Source organism: Xiphophorus hellerii, chromosome 14, assembly GCF_003331165.1.
Source record: "Xiphophorus hellerii strain 12219 chromosome 14, Xiphophorus_hellerii-4.1, whole genome shotgun sequence".
Lineage (NCBI taxonomy): Eukaryota > Metazoa > Chordata > Actinopteri > Cyprinodontiformes > Poeciliidae > Xiphophorus > Xiphophorus hellerii.
This window is the reverse complement of record NC_045685.1, coordinates 14,499,963-14,526,496: the sequence shown is the minus strand read 5'-3', so window position 1 is coordinate 14,526,496 and position 26,534 is coordinate 14,499,963. Positions and strand designations below refer to the sequence as shown.

At 38.4% G+C, this 26,534-nt stretch overlaps 3 protein-coding genes across 6 annotated transcripts in view; 1 reads left to right on the top strand and 2 right to left on the bottom strand.

The window, feature by feature from the left end:
- The window catches only part of LOC116732911 (RNA-binding protein with multiple splicing), a 47,345-nt gene extending 45,040 nt beyond the window's left edge, over positions 1 to 2,305 (bottom strand). The window contains exon 1 of one of the 4 annotated variants that reach the window (XR_004341905.1): positions 1,820 to 2,305. Coding sequence is in view for 2 of the 4 variants with exons in the window: in XM_032583511.1 (XP_032439402.1) it covers positions 1,820 to 1,882 (63 nt within the window). In the remaining 2 variants the exon portion in view is untranslated. The remainder of the gene's footprint in view (positions 1 to 1,819) is intronic. The other 3 variants (XR_004341904.1, XM_032583511.1, XM_032583510.1) reach the window with 3 other exon arrangements.
- A 9,878-nt stretch (positions 2,306 to 12,183) lies between these two features.
- dctn6 (dynactin subunit 6) lies at positions 12,184 to 14,858 on the bottom strand. The gene is made up of 7 exons (XM_032583969.1): positions 14,733 to 14,858; positions 14,444 to 14,508; positions 14,245 to 14,350; positions 14,079 to 14,167; positions 13,826 to 13,873; positions 12,669 to 12,811; positions 12,184 to 12,583 (listed from the first exon to the last, which is right to left on the bottom strand). The coding sequence occupies exons 1-7, from the start codon at positions 14,765 to 14,767 to the stop codon at positions 12,485 to 12,487; spliced, it is 585 nt and encodes a 194-aa protein (XP_032439860.1). The 5' UTR covers positions 14,768 to 14,858; the 3' UTR covers positions 12,184 to 12,484.
- Positions 14,859 to 17,679: 2,821 nt separating this feature from the next.
- LOC116733186 (zeta-sarcoglycan-like) overlaps positions 17,680 to 26,534 on the top strand; it is a 36,491-nt gene continuing 27,636 nt past the window's right edge. Inside the window, exon 1 of the mRNA XM_032583968.1 lies at positions 17,680 to 17,978. Within this exon, the coding sequence (XP_032439859.1) occupies positions 17,940 to 17,978 (39 nt within the window). The 5' untranslated portion in view covers positions 17,680 to 17,939. The remainder of the gene's footprint in view (positions 17,979 to 26,534) is intronic.

The following is a 26,534-nucleotide window of genomic DNA, read 5'->3' as shown; positions in this document are numbered from 1 at the left end:
TTGACCTGCTTGTCTTGTAAAGTGACATCAGTTGTAAGCTGGTGCTATATAAATAAACTAAGCAGAATTGAGTATGTTGTGAATTAAAAAATGGCTGTGACTTCAACTAGCAGAGACAGAACCGCGTTCCAGAAGATGATCTGTCAAACAGTCCAATTTATGAGGTCAGAAAGACTCAGACTGAACTTCTCAATTTCTTATCCTTTACCTCATCCGAGAAGTGCTACATAAACTCCCTGCATCTATAGAAACCTTTCCGAGCTCGGGACCAAATATGGCATTACATCAGTCCGGGCATGTTTGGCTATTCAGTTACAAAGTGACGAGCCTTAATCAGATTTACTCCGAGGGAAATATCTAACATAATCTGATACACCTTTCTTGCAAGCTCGAAAATAACAATCTATGTCCTTTGAACGGAGACACATCTGTGTCAAAGCAAAGACATACACAACAAACCCAATCAGAGATAGTGTTGAAACAGACTGCGCAGTGTCTACAGAAACTGGACCACCATCTTATCTTTATTAGAAATGACTATCTCACATTTTTTCCTAACAAACCGTTCTGTTGTGCTTACATGGAGGAGGTAACTGTAATGCAACAAAGAGTTATTGCCTGCATGTTGCAGCAGCAGTTGTTTGAACTTCAATGACTCCTCTGTGCTTCTCTGAACTCTGATTCACTTTGGCTCAGAATCTCTTTTATAGTTGTGTTTAGCACTCCAAACTTCCTGTTTGGCTATTTATTTCCCCCCTTCTGTTATTGTTATTATTACTACCATTGCAAAATGTTTACATAAACATTGTCTCAGTAATCTAGGGGTAAAAATGTGAGTCATTTGTTTAAACAAACACATATAAAAACATATAAAATAAACACAGCTCTAAAGTGTTATCGAATTAAGCTAGTTTTTTTCATGTCTAAAACATTAAAAACCTAAAATCATCAGCAATAAGAGAATTAAAATTAGTCAGTTCTTTTACATTTTGCAGCCATACTAGCATGTCTCCACCTCAGAGGTGTTGTATTTATTCATTACAAAACAAATATAGACGAAGAAACACATCTAAAATAAATATACCTAAAGTTTTGATGATTTTGGATTAAAGTATTTTTTTTAAGCATTTAATTTTCATCTCATTGTTAGTCTGATGTAAAAGCACTAATTACTAAATGCAGGAAGTGAGATTGCAAGATTATGTGTAAATGGTACAGGCAATTAGATATTCTCACTAGAAACTAACAACGAGACACGGTGGAATTTGTTTTTATTTTAAAATACTTTTGCTTTCTGTAGAGCGGTCAAAAACGAAATATCTTCTTTTCCTTTTTTGCCGTCAATATAGAATAAAATAAACAAAATACGGGAGTTGAAAACTCATCATTACTATATATGGACAGTGACGTCATGAACTGAAGCAAAAACTTTGCAAGGACAGGTTGAGGTGTGGACACAGAGCAGAACATGGAAAAACTGCGTCTTTCAGTTCTTCTCTGCTAGTCACTTCTTGAGCTCATCTTTTTATTTGTGAAAACAAAGTCCAACCAAGTTTACATTTCTACTTTAACACCAAATAATCAGTTGTTTCTCTTTCTGTTTTCTGTAAAGAAAAGAAGAACAACGAAGGAAGACTATTCGCATCAGGAGGTCTGGTGAAACTTTTACGAGGTACAGAAACTCCGAGCGAAGTGAAGCATCTCAGGTTTTCGGACAATCGGGCTAAAAAGTGGAAATTCCCAGCGGAGCAGCACGAACCTGATTATTAAGCGTTAAAAAGCAGCAGCTGCTGAGCTCCAGGTACGCCGGCATACATACCTCCTCTTCGTGGTTGGTGAATTCACTCTGCTCGTTTTCCTTCTCTATTTTGTTGTTATTCATTCTGAGTCGGACTCTTTGTTGTTTTTTCCTCACTCGGAAGGGTCGTCTTCTTTTCTTGCGCCGCTTTGCTCGTCTTCTTCCTCCACAAATTAAATTAAAAAGCACCCTCCGACTGGACCCGAGCCTTTAGTTCTTCCCTTTAGTTCGGAGACATTAATGACTTCTCTCGTTTTATATTTAATCAAAGGAGCCAATAAAGGGGGTCAGCTGTGAGCGGCGGGTGTGACTCAGCTCTCGGATATTCCCTCAGCATTCCCTGGAAAGCTTCTCCGCAGGGCTCCTCTTGTTGCTGTTCCCCCCTAAAATGAAATACAGTTTAATGTTGAGCGGAGCGCGCCGCAGGCAAACTTCTCTCCCCATCCCACCGTCCGTCCCTCCGCGCGGAAGGAGGCGAGGGAGGACGAGAGGGAGGGGTTTCTGGGTGGGGTAGAGGGCTGGAGGATGCGCCGCAGCGGCGTTTATGGCGATTTATCCACCGCTGGAAGAGCTACAGCGGTAGGGGGAGAAACTAAATCTGCCTCCATCACCTTTTGGACCAGCTGGATGTTATTTTAGTGACTGAAACATTCCTGAAATATTCTCCTAAGGCGCTGGCTTATATGTGGTTATTTTGTTTTTGTTTATTTTTTTTTATCTGACTGCCGGTACAAGTTGTCGAGTCGAGGGGGGATGTGGACAAAAGGTTGCAACAAATTCTTGCTTTTGTTGTCTCCGTGCGAATGTTGCGAACTACTTTTGAACTTGAGATTTTCTCTCATGTTTCAGCCACAAGTCAAACTTCAGTGGATTTTACTGACGACCACTGCAATGGTTATGAAGTAGTGCAACACTGTGCACAACCCCGAAAGAGTTAAATTAACACCAATTGTGATAAGGGCCGAATAGAGTCGGCGTAGTGTTGATTTAACTCTGCAGAATGTGCTGTGTGAATAGGAAGAACGTGGCAACATGTTTATAAAATATTTTTGTACAAATAAAAATATGAAAAAAACCCATCATAAATCAATACTTGTTCAAAAAGGTGATAGGATGTATTATTAAACGGACATAGTAAGAAACAATTAAAATATTATAGTTTTCTCTATTCAGTGGTATTAAGTAATATTTATCTTTTCACATTGATGGAATTCAGCACTATATAAGTAAACACTGATTTGAGTTGGCTCATAAAATGATATTGAAGCACACAAGTCTCAAAGTTCAACAGGAATAGTTATGGTGGCCTGGATTTTGCCCAAGATTCTCGGTTTTGACACGTGATCTAAACCGCTCTGTTGTAGCTAATATGGCTGTGTGTTTATGAAGAACACGCAGCCATATTAAGCCTCTCTTATAAAAAGGAGAAGATCGAACTGATTAATTTATGATCTCCTCTTGGTTACCTTCAAAACTTTACTCACTCTCTGATTTCCTGTATCTAAGGAAAGTAAAGACCAATCAACATTTGGTCTTTAATTTCATTTTTGCAAGCACCTGGCATGCTGAGGTGAGTTGCTCTTCATCACTGGAGACATCATAGTGTTGCGTTAGCTTTAGTAATGTTGTTATTGGGTCACTGCTGCAGTATCTGAGATACAGTTGTGTCAAGCGGTTAGCTGTGTCACCTGTGTGGTATGCATGTCATGTGTGAGCGGTAGCGATCAAGACACACATTTTATTCATTTTAAATCAGTAGTAGTCTGTCTGCTGGTCAAAATAGGAAAGTACAGTATCAGAGTTGTTGTAAGGTGATGTCAGAGCCTCAAAGCATAATGACAAATACAAATACAATAGGGTGACAGCGATGTTAAGTTAAAGATGATGTTAAATTAACCAGATAAACTTTAGCATATTGTGGTTTCCCCCTAACGTACTCCAGTGATCCAAATAAAAACACATGTAAAATATATCAGAAAATACATAATAATACATTTATTTAGGGCTATTTCCACATTTCAACATATTTGCCCAGAAGTATGAAGATGGCTGTATGACTAAAGGTTATTTTGACTATGACTTTTGCTGTTATGATCCTTGTCTGTTCAAGCAGGTTCATGCTAGGAGCTTGTAAGAGTTTCAACTTTACGTTCAGGAAATCGGAGTACGCAAAACTGCAGTTTACTGATTCTTAGTTGTTTTTGTACTGTAGGCATGACTTTCTCAAGAAAAGTAATCAAACTTTATGCAAACTCCACAATAACCTGTTTAAAGAGTGACTTATTTTTTTACCACACCCCTAGTGTGGTGATTGTCTAACCTTTAACTAGGCTGCATGACAGCGTTCATCATAAATATGGCATCACGAGACAAGTTGTCACCCAGTAGCACATGTGCTACCTCAGCGTCTTTGAAATTCAGTATTCAGCATAATCCATCATCAGTAAAGAAGAAAACATCAGTAGACACAAACAACTGTCAGCCTAATTGTTTAATGCATTTCATGTGTGTATATCGTCCCAAACTGCCAAATGGCATCTCGTTTCTTGTCAGGCATCGCTAATCTCCTCTATTTCTTTTTAAATGTACTGTATGCATTTCAGGTTGGTCGTGCAAGCAAGACCTGGAGACCTGCGAGGTGTTTAGATAGCCTTACACATAGTAAACCCACCATGTGAGCTCACCTAAGTCTGTTTGATTTATGATTTCTGAGTGCAGAAGCAGCCAGGCTCCAGGATCTGTGGAAGTGATGTCTGAACCCTCGGCAGAGATGAGAAAGCACTGTAAAGTTTACAGGCGCGCCTGTTATTTTCTACACAGCAAAAGGCGCAAACAAAACAGCCTTTAACAGCAGCCATCAGGTGACAAGGCACCTTCAAACACTCCCCAATATCAAAACATTTATTTTGAGCAGCTGCCTCGCTCTGTATTCTGCAAGTTAAAGTTCGAGAGCTGACAGAAGTTCTTGACTATACGTTTAGGTGACATTTATTACACGGGACAGACGCTCGCTTCGTTTGACAGCCGGCACTGAAAAACAGAAAAAAATCAGATTTTTTGGGTTGTTTTTTTTTGCTGCACTTGCACCTCAAAAGGAACAAGGAAGGAGGAAAAAGTACTCGCCGTGGATCAGTCTTGGATATTTCTCCTCTTTGCTCCTCCCCAATCATGTCTTTATCAATTACACCTCATCTGAAGCATGCACAATGAAGAAGGGGCATGGCAGAGTCTTTTTATGCTGATGAGAGGCAGTTGGGGATGATGGGAAGGAGGGAGGCTGTCGGAGTCTTCGAAGCAGATAAAAATGGAAATCTTCCCCCGTTTGCCGTTCACCACCGCGTTATCAAAGCTTCCTGCTGGAGTCTGGGGAGCAACGCGGGGAGGAGAGGTGAGAGGGGGCTTGGGGGGGGAGGAGAGAGTGGGGGAGATGTCCCAGCTGTGTTTGACAGGTCTCAGAGCTGAGCTGTGTGGTCTGATGCTCAGAGAGAGAGGGTGGTCCCCCCCAAGCCCCCCGTAAAAACACACACACACAGGGAAAGGGGGCGGAGAAAGAGGAGCAGCTAGAAGAGAGTTTGGTCACGGTGTCCTGGGTAACATGTCAGCAAGCTTTGACGAGGCCCAGCCTTACATGAAGATATCTGTGCGTTATCTGCAGTAGCTGAGCAGAGCGCAGCGTCAGTCAGGGTGCTTTCTTATTTTAGACATGATAGGGAAACAAAGGAAACCATGCATATTTTCAAAATGTGTAGTACCGCTACAAAGTTTAAACCAGCTCTAATTAAATTACACTGTCTTTTTCAGGAGTCAAACCTTCTTCAAATCTTTCAAAGTGCCAAGTACTATAGTTTTATTTGCTTTTTATACATTGATTTGACACTCAAATTTAGAACTAATGACTGAGGTCATAAAATCAGTAAATAGGAAATCTTCTTACAACACTAAGTTTTGCGTTATGTGGAGTTCCACCTCAGCAGACAAACTTGACCTGGCAACCCCAAGCTCAAAAAAAAAAAAACTGTTAGATTTGCTAACTGTTGTGCTCATTGACCAGATTAACTACTATTAGCTACATAAAATATGACAAGAATGTATTTCTCTGCAACACTTTTGCTAACACAAGTTGTACAGTACTGTATGTGCAACCAATTTCATGAGGTACAAATGGTCAGAAATGAACATGAGTAGTAAAACGTGAAAAATATCAATGTATTAAAGGGTGTGGAAGTCCTGTTGGATTTGGACGTTAGTGTTGGAGACTAATGTCTTACTTTCCAAAAGGCCAGTTAGAAATACATGAACAATTTCAGATTCTACAGATCAAGATACCTTTTGCTTTTGTACGTGTATTGGAGTGTCTGTCAAGTATAGTTTAGTTTCAGGGCCCCATTTTTTTCAGTTAACTGTAAATAAATAGTTCAACAAGGACGCAGATATGGAAGATTGAGACACAAAATCGCATTTTCCAATACTATGATCTGAATCACTGACTCACAGCTAAAAGGCCAGCTTGATATGAGCACAGAAACAAGAATCTATCATGACACATTGCCAATGTATTGACCTGCGGTGGATCCCTGAGGTTGGACGCCTGCTGTTCTTAAAGTTCACTCAGTTGGCAGTCAGATGAATCAGAAATATCTGGTCTATGCGTTATTTTTTCTTTGTTACATGCCCAAGAGGCTTAGTACTGTTCTTTAAAGAACTAACCACATCATTTATGATCATAAAGGGAAAAAAACACATGGGAGTGGGAAACTTGTCCATCCAGAGGTCAGCTGTAAAACAGGCAGGTCTGGCTGAGAACATGACAGCAGCTCAGCTTTTGGCAGAGAAACACTCCTTACCCTTTAGAAGAAATGTGTGGTAAGTGTCTCTCATTGGTTTTTGAGCCAGGCCATTCCATTCCTTTGACTTACTAAATTTCAGTGTTCCTCTCTTTATGCCGTAGTGCCCTTTGATCTTCCCGTAAGATCACTAATGAGCGACTTATGGTCAGATTGACCTGCTCTAATTGGCCTTCGGAGGTTTGGTATTTCAGCGGGGAGTTTTCACAGCCAAATCTTTGTATGACAAAAAAAGTAACGACAAACATTTGCTTAAAATATTTAAGTTGCACACCTCTATGTCTCTCTGTAGATGCAGGTTGTTTACATGCAATATAACAAGACTCTGCCAACAAGCCAGTGGATGCTTTTCAGGGCATTTGTGATATAATATCTTCATTTCACCCTCTTTTTTTACCTACAAAAAATTCTAATCTGCTAATTCAGCCTTTCTTTAAGATTCTTGTTCAGATTGTCCAAACTAGTGCACACAACATGTAAGTGAGGCCCACTGACAATTCCAATAAGCTCTGTATACATGCAAACCTGCAAGACTGTTGAAACAAAGGGAAAATAAAAGATGTCCAGTCTGCGGTTTTGCTATGACAGGAACAAAAGATGACAAGAGAAAAGGAAAAAAAGAAAGAGAGATGTAGATATCTTGAGGATTCAGACAGCTAAACCCTCCCTGCACCACTGTGCTAAATTTAACATTTTTTTAAAAAGTCCCTAACCTACTACAACCAAATTTGGACTACACAGTGTTGTAGTTGTTAAGACTGATTCCTTACAGGAAGAAGAGTTTAAATTAAAGGACTTAATGGAGTTTACATGCACACATTCCCTTCAGGTACACCCTGCCTTCCTACCACAGTCAAAGTACGTGCATGCTAGGTTAATTTGTCAAGCAAATTGCCCTAAGGGGAAAACGTGTGCATGTCCACCTGTCCAGAGTCGGGTGAACACTGCGTTTCCCCCATTGACCTGTGGAGATGACAATGAATTATGAGTCGCTAGAACCAAATTTCATAAGTACAGTTGTACCTGACTAAAAGATACATATCCAAGCTCATGGTGCACATATTGATATTCAAACATTAGGGGATCTGTACATCTGCGCTAATTTTTACTGCCTTTAATTAACCAAGATATTTCAGGGTGGATCAAAGTGATTTAAAATCCCCAGGCCATGCAACTGGTGTGACTTAAAACACAGGTTTAAAAAAATGCACTGCAGCAAACTAGACGCTCTAATGTAGCTAAAATATCTTCTTGTTATGAAGTTGCTACCAAGTAACATTTTTGTTAATGCTCTGTTCACTGCCATTCCCATCAGGTTTCTGCCAGGAAATTATTCCTCAAGAACAAGTCAACAACCAGAACTTTGGGTCCAGATAGAAGTATGGATTTAATTGTAGTGCCTAGAGATGTTAGTTGCAGAAGGCTAAAAAGAAATCTGCTGTTTTCAGTAAACCCTAATGCGTAACATTGCATCACCAATTCCACATGCACATGACTTCATCCTTGACGACACAAATTTGACAAACACCAAGTTAAAGTCATATAAAATTACAGTGCATATCCAGATACTCATATATGGAAAGAGCCACAGGGCTTTCGTTGTTCAGAAACACAAATAAGAGGCAACAGTTGAGCTGTCATTAGATTGTACATTAAGATTTTATGGTCCAGTGAACAGTGAGGGTTAAGCGGTGGCCAAAGGCATTGTTAAGCATGTCTCCGAGGCTTGAATTCCCAAACGTTGACACACACACCTATGCAAAGCAATATAACGTTCTTTTTGACTGCCTGAGAGAGGTCTTAAAACATCTGAAAGCAGGTTAAAGGGAGGATATGTAAAGTTATATGTTCTCCCGTGTTGCACAGAGAAGCCAATAAAAGGTTAAAGTAAAACCAGTTCCCTGGAGTCTTTGTCCTTCTCAGCACCTTTAATGCTCACTGAATCATTTGCATTTGAAAGAACATGTTTGCTTTTTGCAGCTTAGTTTAGAAACATAGTTAGAAATGTTATATTAACCTTTACTTATAGCATCATAAATCTTCTATTGCTATTTTTCATCAGCTTTTGAATATCCTTTTGTTAAAATTAATTCCTTTATGGTATTACATCACATTATGATCATGTCACATTAAATTCATCATACTTTCCACATCAATTACAAGTCTTTGAATCTTCTGATGGCAGAAGATTAAATTTTTTGTTGATGGGTTTGTTTGTTTTTAGCAAATGCTGGGTCAGTTTAATTAGCTTCACTTATTTTATTAGTTATTTTAAAAATACTTTAAAAATGTGTTCTATTTTTGAATACAGCACTGCTGTTTGTTATATTCATTTGCACATTTTTATTTGTGTGTCACTAATATTAACCAAATGTTTGGGGGTTTTTTTGCGATTTTATGAGTCTGGAAGTGACTGGTGCTAACTTGCAGATATGTCAGCAAGATAGCTTCCAATATAAAATTAAAAAATATATATAAGTATCCTAGGAAAAATTATATGCTGTAGTAATAGTTGGGTAATAATAAAATTGAAAATAACAGTAAAAAAAACACAACATACTGTTCTAATATCATAATACTAAAAGAACACTATGTCTTTCTAATAGTCATTAACTGACTAACTTTTTAAAAGCATTGTTCAGATAGAAAGAACATTATATTTTTAATGTGGGGATGTTTTGAAATAATATAATCAAAGATATGTTGACAGTAATAAAGAGAATAATTAATATGTATATCACTCTCACAACCTCTTCATTTCCTTGATAATTAGGTGAAAATTTAAAATATCCCCTAATTATCGGTTTCAATGAAAGATTGCCATTATTTATTGAAATTACCTAATTATCACCTGTTATAGAATGTAGATATGGGATATGTCCATTTCTTCCATATAGTTTTTACATATGTTCGCAGCTTTTGAATTAACATGAATATTAAAAAGTGGCATTGCTCAGATTACACTGCGTCTAATTTTACAACAGGATTTCAAGTGAAAACTGCAAATGTGAAACCGACAGTGGGCTTGCAGAAAAAAATGTAGGAATCATTCCCTCTGGAAAATATGTAGAAATTTTACCTTCAAAGTAGTAACTTAAGTTAAATCTTTTCCTGTAGAGCCATGCTGATTAAAAAGGTATAACATCCAGTGGTTTCTGGGTTCCTGTTGTCATGTGATTAATTATTTCTGTGGGACTGCAATGGAAATCACTGTGGCCTATAGGTCACATTTCAGTTTTAAAAGGTGGAGTGGACCTGGATGTAAAGGTCAGCTGTCAGAAAGCCTTTATCCTCCCAAAGCAACTGGTGGCCTGTGAGCAGGACGGGCTGCAGAGGAGAGTGAGCTGCTCAAAGCGCCACAATGGTGCAACAAAGAGAAGAGAAAACGGTTTCTATGGTGAGACATTGTGGTTAAAATGCTAAAAGCTCCACGTATATCATATCACCGACCGAGGAGCTGAAACCCATTGAACTTCTTACCCGTTCTGTGATGACGCAACCACAAACTTCCATGTATTTCATTTAGATTTTATGTTGGACACCAACACAAACCTGAAGTAGAAGAAAAGCAATGAACGTTTCTTAAGTATTTTCTCAAATAGTGATGCACAAAAAAAATCGTAGTGGACCCCCTTCACTCTGGTACCTCTAAATAAAACTCATTGCTGTCGGCTGCCTTGAGAAGTCATGTGATTAGTAAATCAATTCCAGATGTGAATGATTTAATCTGAGTTTAAATGCAGCTTTGTTCTGTGAAGGACTCAGAGGTTTTTGAGAAAACATTTCTGAAAAGAAAAGAAAACATCACGAAGACAAAGGAACACGGCTGACATGTTAGCGATAAGGTGTTTGAAACAGGATTATGTTATAAGACAACATCGCAAGACAGGCAACCTAGCCAGAACAAAACCTGTATACTATAAAACTTAAGTCCTGTTAGCAGAACAAATACTTAAACATAAACCCAGAGCTAATAATGAACTGGTTTAAATCAAACCATCTGAGTTACAATGGCCTAGTCAAAGTCCAGACCTAAATCTAGTTAAAATGTGGCAAGAAGTGGAAAGACATGTTTACAGATGCTTTCAGTTCAACCTGGCTGAGCTTGAGCTAGGATTTATTGATTAAGGAGCCTGAACGGAAATGCTTCACTCTTAAGATTTCCTTTCTTCCATCTTCCTTCCACTGTGCAATTATGCACAACCTTATGTAGGTCTATATGTTGGCTGTAACATGCCACTACTTAAAAAAAATGCTCAAGAGAGCTGAGCTCAATTGCGAGGCGCTGTATCTCTGCTTGTAAAAGGAAAATATTGATGTTATAAATCCTGACTGGCATAATATTTGTATGACCAAATTCTAAGTGATAAGTTCATGGAAAGAAAAGCAACAACAACCCTACCCCAACTCACTGGATGTAGAGGCGGTCTGCCTTTAAAAACCTGTTGAAAGTTGAAAGAAACCTGTAATTCAGTCTCATAACAATATAGCAACGCAGAGAAAGTAGGGTATAAATAGATCCTTCCAAATTTAGAGCAGCTTCTGAACTTCCTCTCAGATTCCTGGCTTGGGTTGGTATCCTCTCAGACATTTTGCCAGAGCAGATTAAAAGGCCACACAAGCACCCCATGATGCCCCTATCACTCTGCACAACAGTGCAACTGTGTGCAGCATCTGTCTTTCTTGTCATGCTAAAGTAAACTGAGGCTTTAGCAACAACCCCCCCGCCACCCGCCTTCCAAATTAAAACGATGAGGAGCCTAGATGTGGCCCCGGCTGCACTCCTCTGCAGAAATAATTAGCTCCCGGTTGGTGAGCACTCCTCGTGGGACTCCAGGGTGACATGACCAAATGAGTATTGGCAGAGAGCGACACCAGCTGTGGGTCTCCAACAAGGGGGGGGACTGCTGTACTGTGGAGCGCTCTGCTCACTGAGCACCACACGATGCCCCTTAAAACCTTTGTTTTTCTTGAGCCCCTGGAAACTCTAACATCCGAACCTTTCCTGTCAGGTGTTGCAGACGGTGACACGCTGCTTTCCTTCAAGCATCCATCCTCATCCAAATGGGCGAGTGTGTGGTACAGATGGGAGCACCACCCCAGGGAGCTTAACTCAAAAATGCAAGTCACAACCACGCCCGTGTCAATTATATATATATATATATATTAAAAAAAGCCGTGCAGAACTCCCAGTGGTACCCACAGCACCAATTTGGAGGGGGACAAATTGCCATCAAATTCACAAAAGGGGGCATCACTGTTACACAGTTATGCTCTTGATCAAAAACACAGCAGCTCTTTGTGTCAGCTGCAGAAACTATTTTTGGATCAGAACTTCAGATAGAGATCTTTTTTAGCTAAAAAAAAAATAAATAAAATACACCTGTGGTCTATATTTAGTGGCATTAAAAATACCCACATATTCAGTTTGATACGATGCATCACCAGATGAAGCAAAAGATCTTAAAAAGCAGAAAGAAAAAAGACTGTTGCTCAACAGTGCCATCTTGTGGTGATAAAGCATAGGCCGTGCAAGAATCGTAATCTCATTTTGAATATTTATTGGAATGTTTTTCAATGACTTTCTTTTGGTGACAGTTATGACGTCAAGTGCAAATACTTTCAAAATTAACGAAAAAATCAAAACATTAATCCAAAAGTAAAAGAGCAGAGGTGTGGTTTGGTTATTTTTTGGTGATAGAGGCAAAGCAACACACTTAGATGAAAGAAAAGTGCATAAAGTGGGAAATTAAAGTGTCTCTGTGTTTTCGGATCTTACTACCGATCCTGATTGACTGCAGCTGATAGTTTCTCTGTGATTTCTTTTGACGCCAAAAGACAGTCAGTTTCTCAAAGGCGTGCCGCTTCCTTTCACTGTTTTCTTCAAGTGGTGATAGTTGGGAAGGATCTTCATGAGGAAGTCGAGCTGCAGGGTCTGTGACTGTAAAATGAAACAATTACTACTTTCAGAGCTTAAACACAAAGCCAACAAGGCCTTCCTCTGCCTGAACTGAAGAGGTACAAACCTGCGGCTTTTCACTTTGCACACGCCTGATGCAGCTTGAGCCGTAAACTACCGTGTTCTCGGGCACGACTTCGCACGTGTTCACCTGGCAGCACGCGCCGACGATGCAGCCGCTGGTCAGTATCACGTTTCTCCCCACATCAGCTGTGGTTAAATAACAAAAATATGGAAAAAGCATCTCCACAAAAGCAATAGAAAGTAAGATAATTAGTCTTGTCCATTTACTGTTGTGACAGAATTAAGATTTTGCTGTACTGGCTAATTAAATGTGATTTTTTAATAGTGTTTTAAAGCGGCCAGGTATAGTGTCAGGTTTTTACAGGTTTTGCTACCTATCCTGTAAAATAGGTAGCATAGTTGTTGTTTTTTAGCTAAAGAAGAAAGTTATGTTCAAGACATACCTTTCAGATAATCTTTATCTGTTGTGTGTGATTTATTTAGGATGTTCTGGCTCATGATCACTAATGAGTGCTGGACAGAAAATAGGTGGCAAAAAAAAAAATGTTGAAAGATAACAAGGAAGTCTTGCAAGCAAGTAGAAAGAACGAAGGGAGCAGCTTAAAACTTAAAGTACCAGAATATATGCACACATATTTACCTTCCTATACAAACTTTATGCCTATCCGAGTAGCCTATCAAATAATTTATAGTAAATTATATTTCTTCTTTATGTCTGTCAGGGTTTTATTGCACCATTACATTCCAGTGAGAACTCACATATCTGTTATTGAGCAACGTTTGAAGATGCTAAGCTACAGACTCAAGTTTGGAATGGCCTAAAAAGTTCAATCTTGGACAACTGACCTTCTTCTCTATGTTTGCTGCATCTCCTACAAACAGCACATTCTGCTTGTCACTCTTGCAAAAAAAGCCAAGATTTATTTACTGTTGTCAAATAGAAGAGGCTGTAAATGCTTTCCAGACTTTTCAGATTTAGATTTGCAATAGATGTTAAAGGTCATGTATATTTCTTCTTCCGCTTCACAACACTGGACTTCTTTGTGTTGGTCTATCACCTGAAACTATGACGTTTGTGATTGTAACGTGACCAAATGTGAAGAGATCTAAAGGGATGTGAATCCTTTTCAAAGCACTGTATGAGTTTTGGCGATGGTCGACTTGCAGGCCTTGACAAAACAATATGAAAGCAATACTCACCCTTGGACTCAATCACATTGTTATCTCCAATTTTCAAAGCTTGGGAAACTGAGACAGAGTGAAGGATTTTAAACAGGATATATAAACGAATAGACACTTTTCAGCTCTCTGGAGACCTCTGGTGGATTACTTCTATATTAGCAGCAGTTGAAAAGGGGTTTTTTGGGGTTATTTCTGCACAATTAACTGGGTCACTAACATATGGGTGATATATTCATTAAGGACTACCAATACCGGAAATAGTAAAGGATACCGCACCCCACTTCAAACACATTATTGGTCCCAATGATCATCGTTTTAGGCTCAACTCCCTCCGAGTCTGGCATTATATTCTCAGGATAACTACGGACACAACACAGATTAAAACCTTTGGACGAATAAAAGATTAAAATTTAAAACACATTCACACATGCGCCTACCTGTTAATGATAAGAGCTTGCTCCTCTATTAGATTACCCTCCCCAATTATAATGGGCCCTGCCTCGGCTATGATCCGAGCTTTTGGGTGGACGACTGTTCTAGCGCCTGAGAGAGCAAAAAAAAAAAAATACATTTTGGTACAACTATGATGATTGGAGTACAGACGAAGCAAATACGTGTCAAAATAAAAAGGCTCACCAATGGCGACATCTCCTCTTATTTCACTCTCAACGCACACAACAGCTCCAGCTGCTATTTTAGCACTAAAAAACAGTTCATACCAGAAAAAAATCTAATAAGCCATCAATGTGGCCGGTAAACACAATTGTAAGGAGAAGTACATCACGGTTACATCCTTACAATAAAGGTTCCGCGAACCATTTGTGAATTTATATGATTTAATATTTTTATTTTTTTCCAGACAGAAATGATCACCAAAGTAGTCACTAAGCACATATGGGCAGATAAAATCAGTTCACATAAATACCTTTTAAGTGCAATCACTTGCTTCGAGTCTGACATCCTTGCGACAGCAAATTGGCTGGTCGACAGTTGATTATTAATCCTTCAAAAGTCGAGCGCGGAACTATTATGATTGCTAGAAGGGTTGATGCTTCCCTCTATCGTTCTACTGACGTTACTACAAGACAATTTAACTTTTTGTGTGTGCATCGTTATATTATTACTATTATATAAATTAATTTCAGTCAGTTATTTAAAAAAGTGGTACATCGATACTGTATGGAATATCTGCATACAGAGTAGTTATATTTCATTTGGTATATTTCTGGCCATATCGATTAGTACAGCTTACAGTTTAAAAAAAACCCTGCAGTTCACTATGTCAAAAAATATCAGATAATGACATCAGAACAATGAATTTTTTTATATACTGTTATGTTGTGTTATGACCTACATAATCACAGAAAAGACTGTTGAATAACAGACGACCAATAAACAGCCATAAAGCGGGTGTTGCCAAAAAAGGCATTGCTAAAGAATATAAATGTTCACAGAATTCTATATGTTTGTTCTTATATAACACAATCTTTTTTGTATGTATATTTAATATGAAAAAGACATAAAATATTATGTATGACTACACACTTGCTTGGTTAAAATAACATCATTGTTGGACAATGTCTCCCATCCCACACAGCTGTTGTGGGAAGCTGTTGCAGAACTGGAGCTCCTTCCATGACAAACTGCTATGACAGACAAAGAAGTTTCATCACAGACCCTTATATAATGCCATGTTTTTGTAACGTATACTAAAACATACATTTTAGTATGTATGTTTTGGTGTACATACTAACATACTGTTTGTTTTTCGTTTTTGAAAGAAAAACAAACAGCCAAAGTTTGTGCCAGATTTCTAATAAATGGAAAAAGAATAGTTTGTCTCTGAAATGGGAAGCAGTAATTATTCCATTATAATTGTAACAAAAGTGAAAAATTATAATGGTAGTGCATACTTTAAAGCAGGATTGTGAATGATAGTTGCACAGGAAATACAGAAAGGACACGGTGCGTTTAGTCTAAAATACTAAATTGAAGGAAAACAAATCCTAAAAAATGAAAATCCCACCTCAATATATATAAGCAGTCCAAAGTTAACACCATTTGTAGCAAAACAAAAAAAAGTCAAGCAACAAATAATCTGGTCCAAAGATATCTGAGGTTCTGGAGGTGAAAGTTAATTTTGTAATCAGGTTGCTGTGTATTGCAGACTATTGTCCAGGTCCCTCTTGAAAATGAGATCTAGATCTTAACGCGGTTTACCTGGTTAAATAAAGGAAATTAAAAAAAAAAAAAGTTTAGATAGGTATTGTTGAGGTGAGGAGTCATGACATCTTTTGGTGTAAAAAGTCATAGCAGCCCTCTACCAGGACTGTATGTTTCCTTGTTCTGACGAGCTTTATGGAGATGCTGATCTCACTTTGCAGCAGGATGCCATGACTACTACTTTAATTAGTTAAATAGCCCAGAAAGATTAAATAAAACATCAGTTAACTGCTTAGTGAATGTGGTAGACCATTTGCACGTCTTTAATTTGGGTTTTATTTATTTTGAGTTATTTCACCAACTTTCCTTGTACATAACAATACATAAATTTTTAAAGCCAAATATTGTATAATAAGCAATTCGTTCAGGGTCGTGTAAGTGTAAAACAAAAAGCTCAATATATTAAGATATCTTTACTTGTATTTCATTCCCCAGTTGAGTGTGACTGAGCTTCCTGCAGGGTGCGACATTTCCCAAAAAAATGGAGGGAAAAAATAAGTCTAATTTGTAAAATCATCACTTTTAGAATATTTATGAAAATGCGCAATCAGCGCTATTTGCTATATAAATACACTTTTTATTGTTACTTTTTGGTGTGTAAAGACGCGCGCGTGCGTACGCGCGTGCTTCCAACCGGCAGCCGCTGGAAGTGAGCCACGACGATGCTTTGATGAAGCGAAACACATTTCACCGTGGAAATCCGGATATGACCTAAGCCGGGACCTTCACAATAAAATCGAGTAACGTTGTATGGTCGGATGAGACAAAGATTGAGCCATCAGGCCACATTGACAAGAACACCAATTGTCAAGCATGATGGTGGTAGCATTATGCTATGGGTGTGTCTGGCTGTCAGTTGTGCTGGTCCACTGCACAAAGTGGAAGGAATAATGAAGAAGAAAAACTACTTTCAATTTCTTCAACTTGACCTGAAATTAACAGCTGGATGATTAAAATGTGGGCATGCATGAAAAGGCCCATCATCAAAAGTGTGTTTAGTTCGAATGAAGCAGGAACAAGGTTTTGGAAGAGTCTTCTCAGAATTCAGATCCATACAAAGAAAACCAGACAATTTAAATGAACTCTAATGATCTCACCATAAAGTGATCAAATATTAAGACAGAATTATGGAAGAAGCTCGATGATGGCTACAAAAAGCAGTTGAGATACAACGTTTTAAGAAACAATTAACCAATTGTTAGTGGGAAAATTTGTATATACTTGAGCTTGTATGTATGTATTTTAACACTGTGGAATAAATTCAAAGTTATGCATTAAGTTGTCTTAAAAAAACTAGATGTTTGCTATACAATCATCCCTCCAAATAAATCCTTGAAAAGTTAGGGCAAAATTCACAACCAGGAATGTTGGAGTGTATGAGAAGATTTTCTCTGAGCTAAAAAATAAAATAAAATAATAGTATTACATTATTTTCATGGTTCAGTATTCATGTCCTTGAAATATATTCATGGGTGTAAATCACACAAAAGGAGTTTTAAAGACATTTTAAGCATTTCTTTTGTAGAAGTATATCAATAAGTGTAAAATGAGGTACTCTTGTAGTTTTTATAAATGTAGCTCACGTTAGATGATTATTTTGAAATTATGTAGAGGAAACGCTGTGCGTGATTACGTCACACTTACTGGCGGCTGAGTTTTTGAAGAGGAGCGAATGACTGGAAAGTGGACAACCGAGGTGAGCACCTGAATCTGCACACCTGCAACTCGTTAAGCACTGATAGCCATTAACGAGCCACCTTTAATTGACGGCTGACATGCAGTTGAGAATGAAAACAGCTCTTACTGTAAAACAACGGAGCTCTCCTCAGCTGTTCGGAAGCGAGGCGGGACTGAAATCTCGTTTGTAACAACTTTGTGGAAATATGTAACAAACAGATGAGGACGGAAAATGGAGCAGTCGGCAACCCTCAATATAGAGAACCTCAAGGTAAGGTGTTAAAGCCTAGTACTTCATTTAAATGTGTGTGGGGGATTTTTTTTTACTGAAAAAAAAAAATGTTCCAAAGATTTTTTTTTTTTGCTAAGTCTTAAGATAAATGACCATTTTTCACTTGAATACAGTTTGTTTATAACTCGCGTCTATTACATTTATTTACACATAATTACAAAGTCACTGCTTTAGTGTAATTTTCAAATTATATGTAAATAAATTTTCTTCACATTTCTAAATATATCCGTAATGCTTATATCCCTTTTATATACTTATTTGAGTTACAAACTCTAGTTTTTCCACTTGTCTTTTGCAACAGGTGCACCTTCTGTTTCAGTACGGCCATGACATTTTTTATATTTTATTTTTAATCTGATTAAAGATGAATAGCAATTGTCTGCTTCTCTTCCCTCCAGGCAGGAATAAAATTAATAGTAATCAAGGTGCCTGGCCAAACATTTCAGGGAGCCTACCTGGACTTCCTCACATATCTCTCTCTTGCAGCACACCCCATAGTGTATGCACTCCCCTCTTCAAGAATCGCAGTAATGTGACAGCCTATGAATATTCCGCCTGCATGCTTTCTCATTATCATTCCACTCTAGTGAGGGGAGGCAGTAACCTCTGGGTACAGTATGTGCATCCCATCCTCCATGCTGCTGCAGTGCAAAGAAAAAGAAGAAAAGGGAGGGACAATAATAAGAAAAGAGATATCTTCTGTGTAAAATCCACACAGCAGAGCCTCTGTTTGACTGAGCTCTCAGGTCCAGCTAGCACACACACACACACACACTCTGAGAGCTCTGGGCTTACTGGTTCACGCTTATCAGTCAGGAAATCACCCCAGATAAAAACCAGCTCAGAGCTGATCCTACACTTTGTCTACAAGTTTCTCTCCAGTTATGTTTTATGAACCATGCGGCTTGTTAGACTCTAGGAAGATGATTTAAGAAATAAAAAAAAGTTGGACTTAATATTCCCATCCAAAAAAAGGGCTCTCTTGCATTACTTTCCTTGACAATACAGCGTTCAGTATTACACATCCGCTGTGAATTTGGCCAATGAATGCAAATGACGCCTGTGCGTGCTGTCCAAAAGTGGCCCTGCTGGCCTCCCTGAGGATTTCCAGGGGGATTAGTGAGCAGTAGGAGTTTACTGTGAGGAAGTGTTTGTCTGTTTACATCAGCAGTTTGTCTCTCCTCCCCTATGCAATCATCACACTAGAGGGAACTGTCAGTGCTGTAAGTGTCTGAGACTTAACAGCTCTTGACTTTAATACACATAGGTGCACAGAAAAGATTTTTTTGTGTGTGTGCAGAAACTTATTCTTAAAAGCCAGAAGTATTGTTCTGTCTGGATGGAAAAACCTTTCTGATGTTCAGTCTTATTGGTTTCAGGCCTTCTGCTGCGACCTTTTTGTTGTGCTGGACTTATTGGACATCACTCATCTCTGCTGGTCCGACTTGCTTTGAGTCAAAAGAAGTGCACAGCCGGCCATCTTTCTGTCCCTCTATCCATCAATCAGCCATCCACCCAGAAAGGGCACTGCCTGCCAAACGATGAAGCCATTGTGACAAACTTCAGTGATTGTCGCGCCAGCAGAGATGAAGGAGCCTGAGGGGGAAAAGGAAAGGAGAAAAAAAAAAAGAAGAAAAATTGGATTTCGCATGTAAGATGGATGAGTATTGACAGTGGTAACCTCTCCAAGCATGCTTGTCACATCAACAAGATGTGAAAAGAGTAACAATAATGCATAAGTTGCACACAGAGCAACGTAATTGGCTCTTGCAGTTGCAGTTGGTTGCAATCAAGTCGCTTTGATTAGTCTGTCAAAAATTTTAAAAAGCCAACAGAATTTCCAAACAGCTTCTTTTTTGGCAGATCTTGGGGATGATTGTCCGTTTGTTGTGCATAATCATTCGTGTACTTCAAATGTTTTCTTGCTTCCAGCTGAGGCAGCCTTGTGGGAGTCCAGCGGCGCTACTGCATGAGAGTGAGCGGGCCTTTTTGCTGATTAACATCATCAAACATTAATAACGTCCTAATTTCCTTTCATTATTTGGCTTCTTGGTTGTATTCTGCTGCCTCTGCAGTATGTCATCGCTTGATCAAAGCAGCATGCGGACCATCATCGTCTACAATAATTGGTGAAGATGAGGTGCACTGGCAGCGTGACGGGACTGCTGGGTAATTGCTGGCTCACTGGTGGCTTTAGCTGGTTGCAGGTGCAAGTTTTTATTGTCAAAACTCTTGAAAATCTTTCCCTGAAGCAAAATGGGCATGCTCAATCATGAATAGGATTAATGAGGCAGAGTTTTCTAAGATTGGATTGTGCAGAAAGTCCATGTGGCTGTTTTCAGAGCATCACCTGCAGAGATGTTATGGCTTATTCCACCTCAAAGTAGCATGCTGCTGTGTAGGTGTTTGGTTTCTAATAATAGAAAGCATGTGTAACAAGGACTGTGGATGGTAAATCATCCGTGTGGATTCTGACCCATCTGTTCATGATGGTGTGCATATTTTTTGGGAGCTGCAGAGTTATTTCAGCAATTGTATCATACAAAAGCTGTTGAAACAATAGCAGTCTTGCACATTTTCAGATGTGAAGATGGTTATTACCACATTTAATAATGAGTGTAGTAAAATACAGTAGCTTTTTATAGATGAATACCTTATTTCTGTAGTATTGCTTTTTTTTCTTATCCGAGATCAAGGTTTTAGTCTTCTCTGTGTTAATATCACTAGTTGTTAGAATAAAGATATTCTTTAGTGTCTCACAGTGGGGAGATTCAGATGTAACTGCAGCAATGAAACTTGTATAGATTCATACAAATATAAAAAAAGAAAAGTATTAAATGTATAAAAACCTACAACAAAGTGTGCCTAATGTGCAGAATGAATATTAGACAAGATTATAACTTAAACATACTGTCCAGTTACCATTGGTGGCTCATGGGAACAATTAATGACTTTACAGGGTGACTGGATAACTTCCTGACTACAAGTACATTTTTAACCTTTCTTATTTTGATACAAAAGACTTGCATAAACTTAAAGCATAATTTAGCAGTTCGTTTCAAGTGCTTGTTGCAAAGAATACTACATCCTTTCACTGTGCATCTCCTTTGTTATGGCCTTGACACACAGAGCATGATGGACGATGATGAAAGGTAAAGACTGTCCAACATTTGAGATGAACCCAACACATAGACACAATGGCAATATCAGTGGTAGCAACAAATGTTGAACAGTTTTCAACTTTCTTGTGTTTCACTAGCCTGTGTTTGTATATCTACGTGTATGAGCTCAAAATTTCACACGCACAAATTTTGCCAGTAGCTTGGCTGGATGACGGCAAGTGATTGTCGCCTCATCACAATCGTTCATAGGAAATGAGTGGAGATGGAGCGCCGTCGCCTACGTGAGGCGAGCCCATTATTGGTCCTTCGGCTGCTTAAGAGTCGTGCTCCTCATGCCTTGGGAAAGTCACAAAAGATTAATTGATGAGATAAATTGACCATTTTAAATGTTGGTTGTTGTTTTTTTAGATACTTTATTGAAGTGGCGAATGATGCAGAATGTGTATTCTTTCATATATTTGTATCATACCTGCTAACTTAAAGTGTCCAACTGTTGTTGAGCTGAACTTTAACTGGTCCAGCTTCCTTGCATTGCATTTTCTTCACATCGAAAGTATAGTATAATTACCTGTCTAGCATATTATACTTCAAATTTAAAGGAAACTAATGCTTTAAATATGGTGCACTTATCAACCATAATGTACGTACCATTTGAGTAGAAAATCTCTCTTAAACTTGCTGGATCTCATTCAGCACTCTACTTTTTATGGTTGTAATGGACTGCAATGTCTGACATAATGAAGTAACTGATGGCTTTTCTTGATTCAATTATCTGTTATGAACTAAAGTTTTGGCGGCAGATTGATGTATACATTAAAAGTCTGGATAAGAAATCACAGACTCCACTTGCGCTGAGTATGGTGGGTTGTCAAAATTTGCAAGTGATTGAGTTTCCCCTGGCAACAGTGCAGTGAGTGAATAAATCTATGCAGCTGGTCAGTTGACTAAAATATTGTTTTAAAGCATTTTTTTCTTGACAAATATGCATCAGATCCACATAAAATATGTTGTACATTATGTTTAAGTTTGAAAACTGTCTGATAATCTTAGCAACACTCCATCTACAAAGAATTGTGGCTGCAAAAAATGACTTTTGTGATGCTAAACCGTGCGACTTTGTGTTGGTGCCTCTGATAATACTCCTGTCCCTTTGCTGTAACTCTGGTTAAATTGGAATCGCTGACATTTCTAGGCCAGTGATGTGGATCATTTGTACTTGCTGCCAAGTCGCAACGTCGATTTGTGAGACATCTGCCACCACTTCCAAATCTGACCGAAAGTGTTCATCCATAGAAACGGCCTCTTAGAGAGTGAATGAAGCCTGTAGAGCAGGTTTGTTTGGTGTGCTATAAATGCAAGATTTATATTTGTTTTATTTATATATATATATCTCAAATATAAATCTAGCATTGTTCGTATATGCATTCAACCTTTTGTGTTGCACCAAAATTAAATCAAATACAATTAAATGGCTTTTAGAAGTCACTTTTGTTTTTAAACCGAGTCCATCTGTTTGTAATTTAATCTTCTAGAAAATGCAGCTGGTCTGTAGACTTCAGGTTTGTTGGAGAATATTGGTGAACAATCAACATCACGAAGACCAAGGAACATGGTAGGGAAAAAGTTGTAGAGGAGTTTAAATTTTGATTAGTTTATAAAGCAATACTAGAAACTTGGAGCATGTCATGGCACTAGTTTGTCCAAAATCAAAAGGAAACCTGCCAAGATGAAGCCTGCTAAACTAACAGGCCAAGTAAGGAAAACCTTTACTTGAATTGGTCAAGAAGCCCATGGAAACTCAGAATTGTTGGATCAAAATTAGCCAGCTAGAAATAAGGTAGATTAAAGAATCTTATCGGGTTCTTTGCCTATGTGAAAATTTAAATTTGTGCCAAGAAAACACACAGAAGAAACAAATATGTACAAGCAACAGTTTGCGAAACTTGTTTCAAAGCCACTAGCAAAGTTGTGCTGAGTTTGACCTCTTGGTGAACTACTGCAATAAAGTCGGTATGAGGCAGTAAGTGTTAATACATCATGCTAAAAACTACAGACTTTGCACATTTGGTGTGTACAAGTTGGTCAAAACCTCTTACTGCATCAAATTCTGCAATAAATGCACCCAAAGGGATACCCAACACAGATTTGTGCTGTATCGCAGTTCTCATGCAGGTAGGCTGTCCAAGTACACTCAGTGCTTCAAGTTTGGATAACAGTGTTGTGTGCCATCCTTAAAATGTTCACACCTACATTAAATTCTGCTCATCACTGTATTCCTTCAGATACTAGAAGGTAATGTGATTTATTTATTTTTTCCTGCAGACTCATGCTGTGGCAGCAGCTGTCTTTCCTTTGGGATACGACACACTCATTCCACAACCTGTATTACCCCTTAAAATTCATAGTGGCTACAGGTTTGACAGTCTTCTGAATTTGATCAAGGGTCTAATATTTGTGGTTAAATTTCAACCTCCTGTTTTGTGTCGGGTAATAAACATGTAGTGAAAACAGGGTAATATCAAATGCCTTTTCTTTTCTTTTTTTTAATGGCATAGAGCAACACTGAAATATTTCAGAGCATTTTTGATTCAGTGACTTTGTTTTTATTTTTAAAAAAGCTAAATGAAGTAGGATTTATTCAACTGTAAGCTGTGACATATTTAAGTTATTGCTGGTTGGGATTGGTTGACCCTATTTTACTGACCAGATGTAACATTAATACAAAAAAGCTAAGGATTATATGCATTTATTTATTTATTTTTGTGTTAGATCTTAAAGCTTCTGGAAATTTATATAAAACATTTGAAATTCCATTTTGACCACATTAACTAAACTTGGTGTTCCAGAGACGGTGTTAAGTAGATGTTTGCCTTTCTCTTCTTTTTTTACTTCTATAATGAAACACACTCGGTCAATCAGAATAGTGAAGAATCTTACAATTGTCAAAATGCCTGAAAATACATCTGTTTCTATGAAACGATGAGCAGCCCAAGGGCTGTTTGCCTATTTCTGGCATCCACCTTTAACCACTACACCACGCACTGCCTGCACAATTCTTTCCAAAATCAGCCTCTGTGTGTTTCTGGTTTTATAATGACTAAAATTCATCAACTGTTCACCCCCACAAGAAATATTGATTTGTTGCAACAATACTTCCAGAGGCTGCTGTTCTGTTTGTTCTCACTTCTGAAACAGATGTTTTGTTGCATCCAAGCCTCACATGGACTAATAGGACTACAGCAAATAAAACATTAACTCTTGATTCTTAAAGAATCTCTGTTAATAAACTTGGACTTTCTTTGAAGAAAAAAAAAAGACAGCTTGCGGAGTTAGCGCGGCAACTAATGACTGCCTGACAGAAAAAAGTCCCTACTATTTAATGATACTAGCCATTAGTGTCTTATGCTAATGACATGCTGAGTGTGAAGAAAAAAAAAAGCATGTGGGCCATGACTTTGAAATTATGCATGAATTACATGTCCAGGGTATCTTGGGGGGGGGAAAGCTATGCACAGGTGTGTCAATTATAGATGTGTGTGTCAGCAATCAAAAGATTTTACAGCAGCATGATAGATTAATCGCAGCTCCTGTGGGTGTATGAGTAGCATTCGGTTGCTGCTGGACATTTTGCCCTGATTTTAAAATGCCAATTCTTTCTTTTAGCTTCTATATGAAGAGTTAAAAAGGGCCCAATTTTCATCCTTTCAACAGCTGTGTGGAAGAGTTCAGAGCTCAACCAACCTTCCACCCTGTGATTAGGATTTTCACACAGTCAGCCTTCGGTCACAATCTGCTAGAGAACAACTGTTCATCTCTGCCTGAGAAGGTTCATTCTGATTGACATCGGTTTCTGTGATCTCAAAGCTTAGCTTTATTGTAGCTTTTTTTCTGTGGCCTGCAGGCATTTTACAGTTTTTCATTGCTCAGTATGAATTGTTTTGATTAATGTAGATTTAAGGAAAAATGGCATATCTTTGGGATAAGCACATGCTGGGATGTTATTCTGATACAACAGTATCCCAGTATTTTGTCAGAAATGTATATAATGACCTAATGCATGTTTGCATATCTCTTGGAGAAAAAAGTGACGATTTTGGCAGATATTAGGAAGACTGAACCGAGTGAAGTTAATGTTTGTTGGATTTGGAAATGTTGGCAGCTTTTTGGTTGGCATTTCTGTATTTTCTAGGTATATAATGTTTTATAGCACAAGAAAGTAACGGCTCCTTTTAGTTGTATATAAAAATGCTCAATATATCAAAAATAAAAGAATCAAACTTCACAATTTGATACTTTGAAATGGGCCTCTGTGTCTTTAAGAAGCTTCTGATCTATTTGACTCTCCATCACATCAATGCTTGTCATTATCCCATTTAAAACCGAGAGCAATGCACTAGAAGTAGCTCATATGATTAACTCAACAGACTCTGTTTCAGTAGGTGTTTGCTAATTGCTGCTGCCACTAGTCTGGAGGAGCTGAGGGAAGGTGAAGGAGGACTCTGTGAGGCAGAAGCTTGGAAACTGCATTGTTAATTTAGGCTACATGTATTAACATTAGATTTTCTTTTGACTGTTTAAACTGCCAGCTCCTAAATCATTTAGTCCAGGGATCCTAAAATCCTAAAATTTCCCTTTGAGGGACAAATCTAAAAGTTTGTGTCCCTGGTCCAAAATAATCACACAAATGAATTACCTCCTCAAAATGCAGTCATGTTCTCTAGAGTCCTGCTAATGACCTCATTATTTGACTCGAGTTGGTTGAAGCAGAAACCTCTAAAAGTTGCAGGAGACTGTCTCTCGAGGCCTGGATTTGAGGAATCTTGAGTTGGTCTCTTGTAAAACCCTCGCATGGTGTAATGTCACAGTAACTTTAATGTAAATGACTAAATACTTACAGCAGATTGGATAGGGTAAAATTTCGCAGCAGCAGTTTCATTGTAGTTTTGAAAGAGAAACCTCTTTAGTATAAAAAGCTCATTATTTGCTACCCGCTCAAGTAGAAAGCCTGCAGTTCTTTCAGCCAGCTGAAGTCAGTGTCCTGCTAAGGGTGAGGGAGAGACGGTGCTGCCCTGCTCTAATACTTCCTTTAGCATTGCATTAGGGAGACTTTAAATTGTAGGAAATTTAAAAGCATTTTGAAAACTTATTTTGAAACTTTTTAGATTTTTGTGTTAAAAACTGGCCAATTATTTGTTGTGAACCTTCTGATGTGATGCCTGTCTTAGATCAATCTCCCACCTGTACTCATTCCCAGTGGTAACCATCAGCTTCACAAAGCCAGCTTACCACTCTACCACGGAAAGATTTTCCCATGAGACATTGATTGGCAGGAACTTTCTAAACATTTCAACATGAGCGGAGAAGTAAACAAGTGAGCTGCAGGAAGCTGTCATTCAGAGTAACGTGTTGTTTG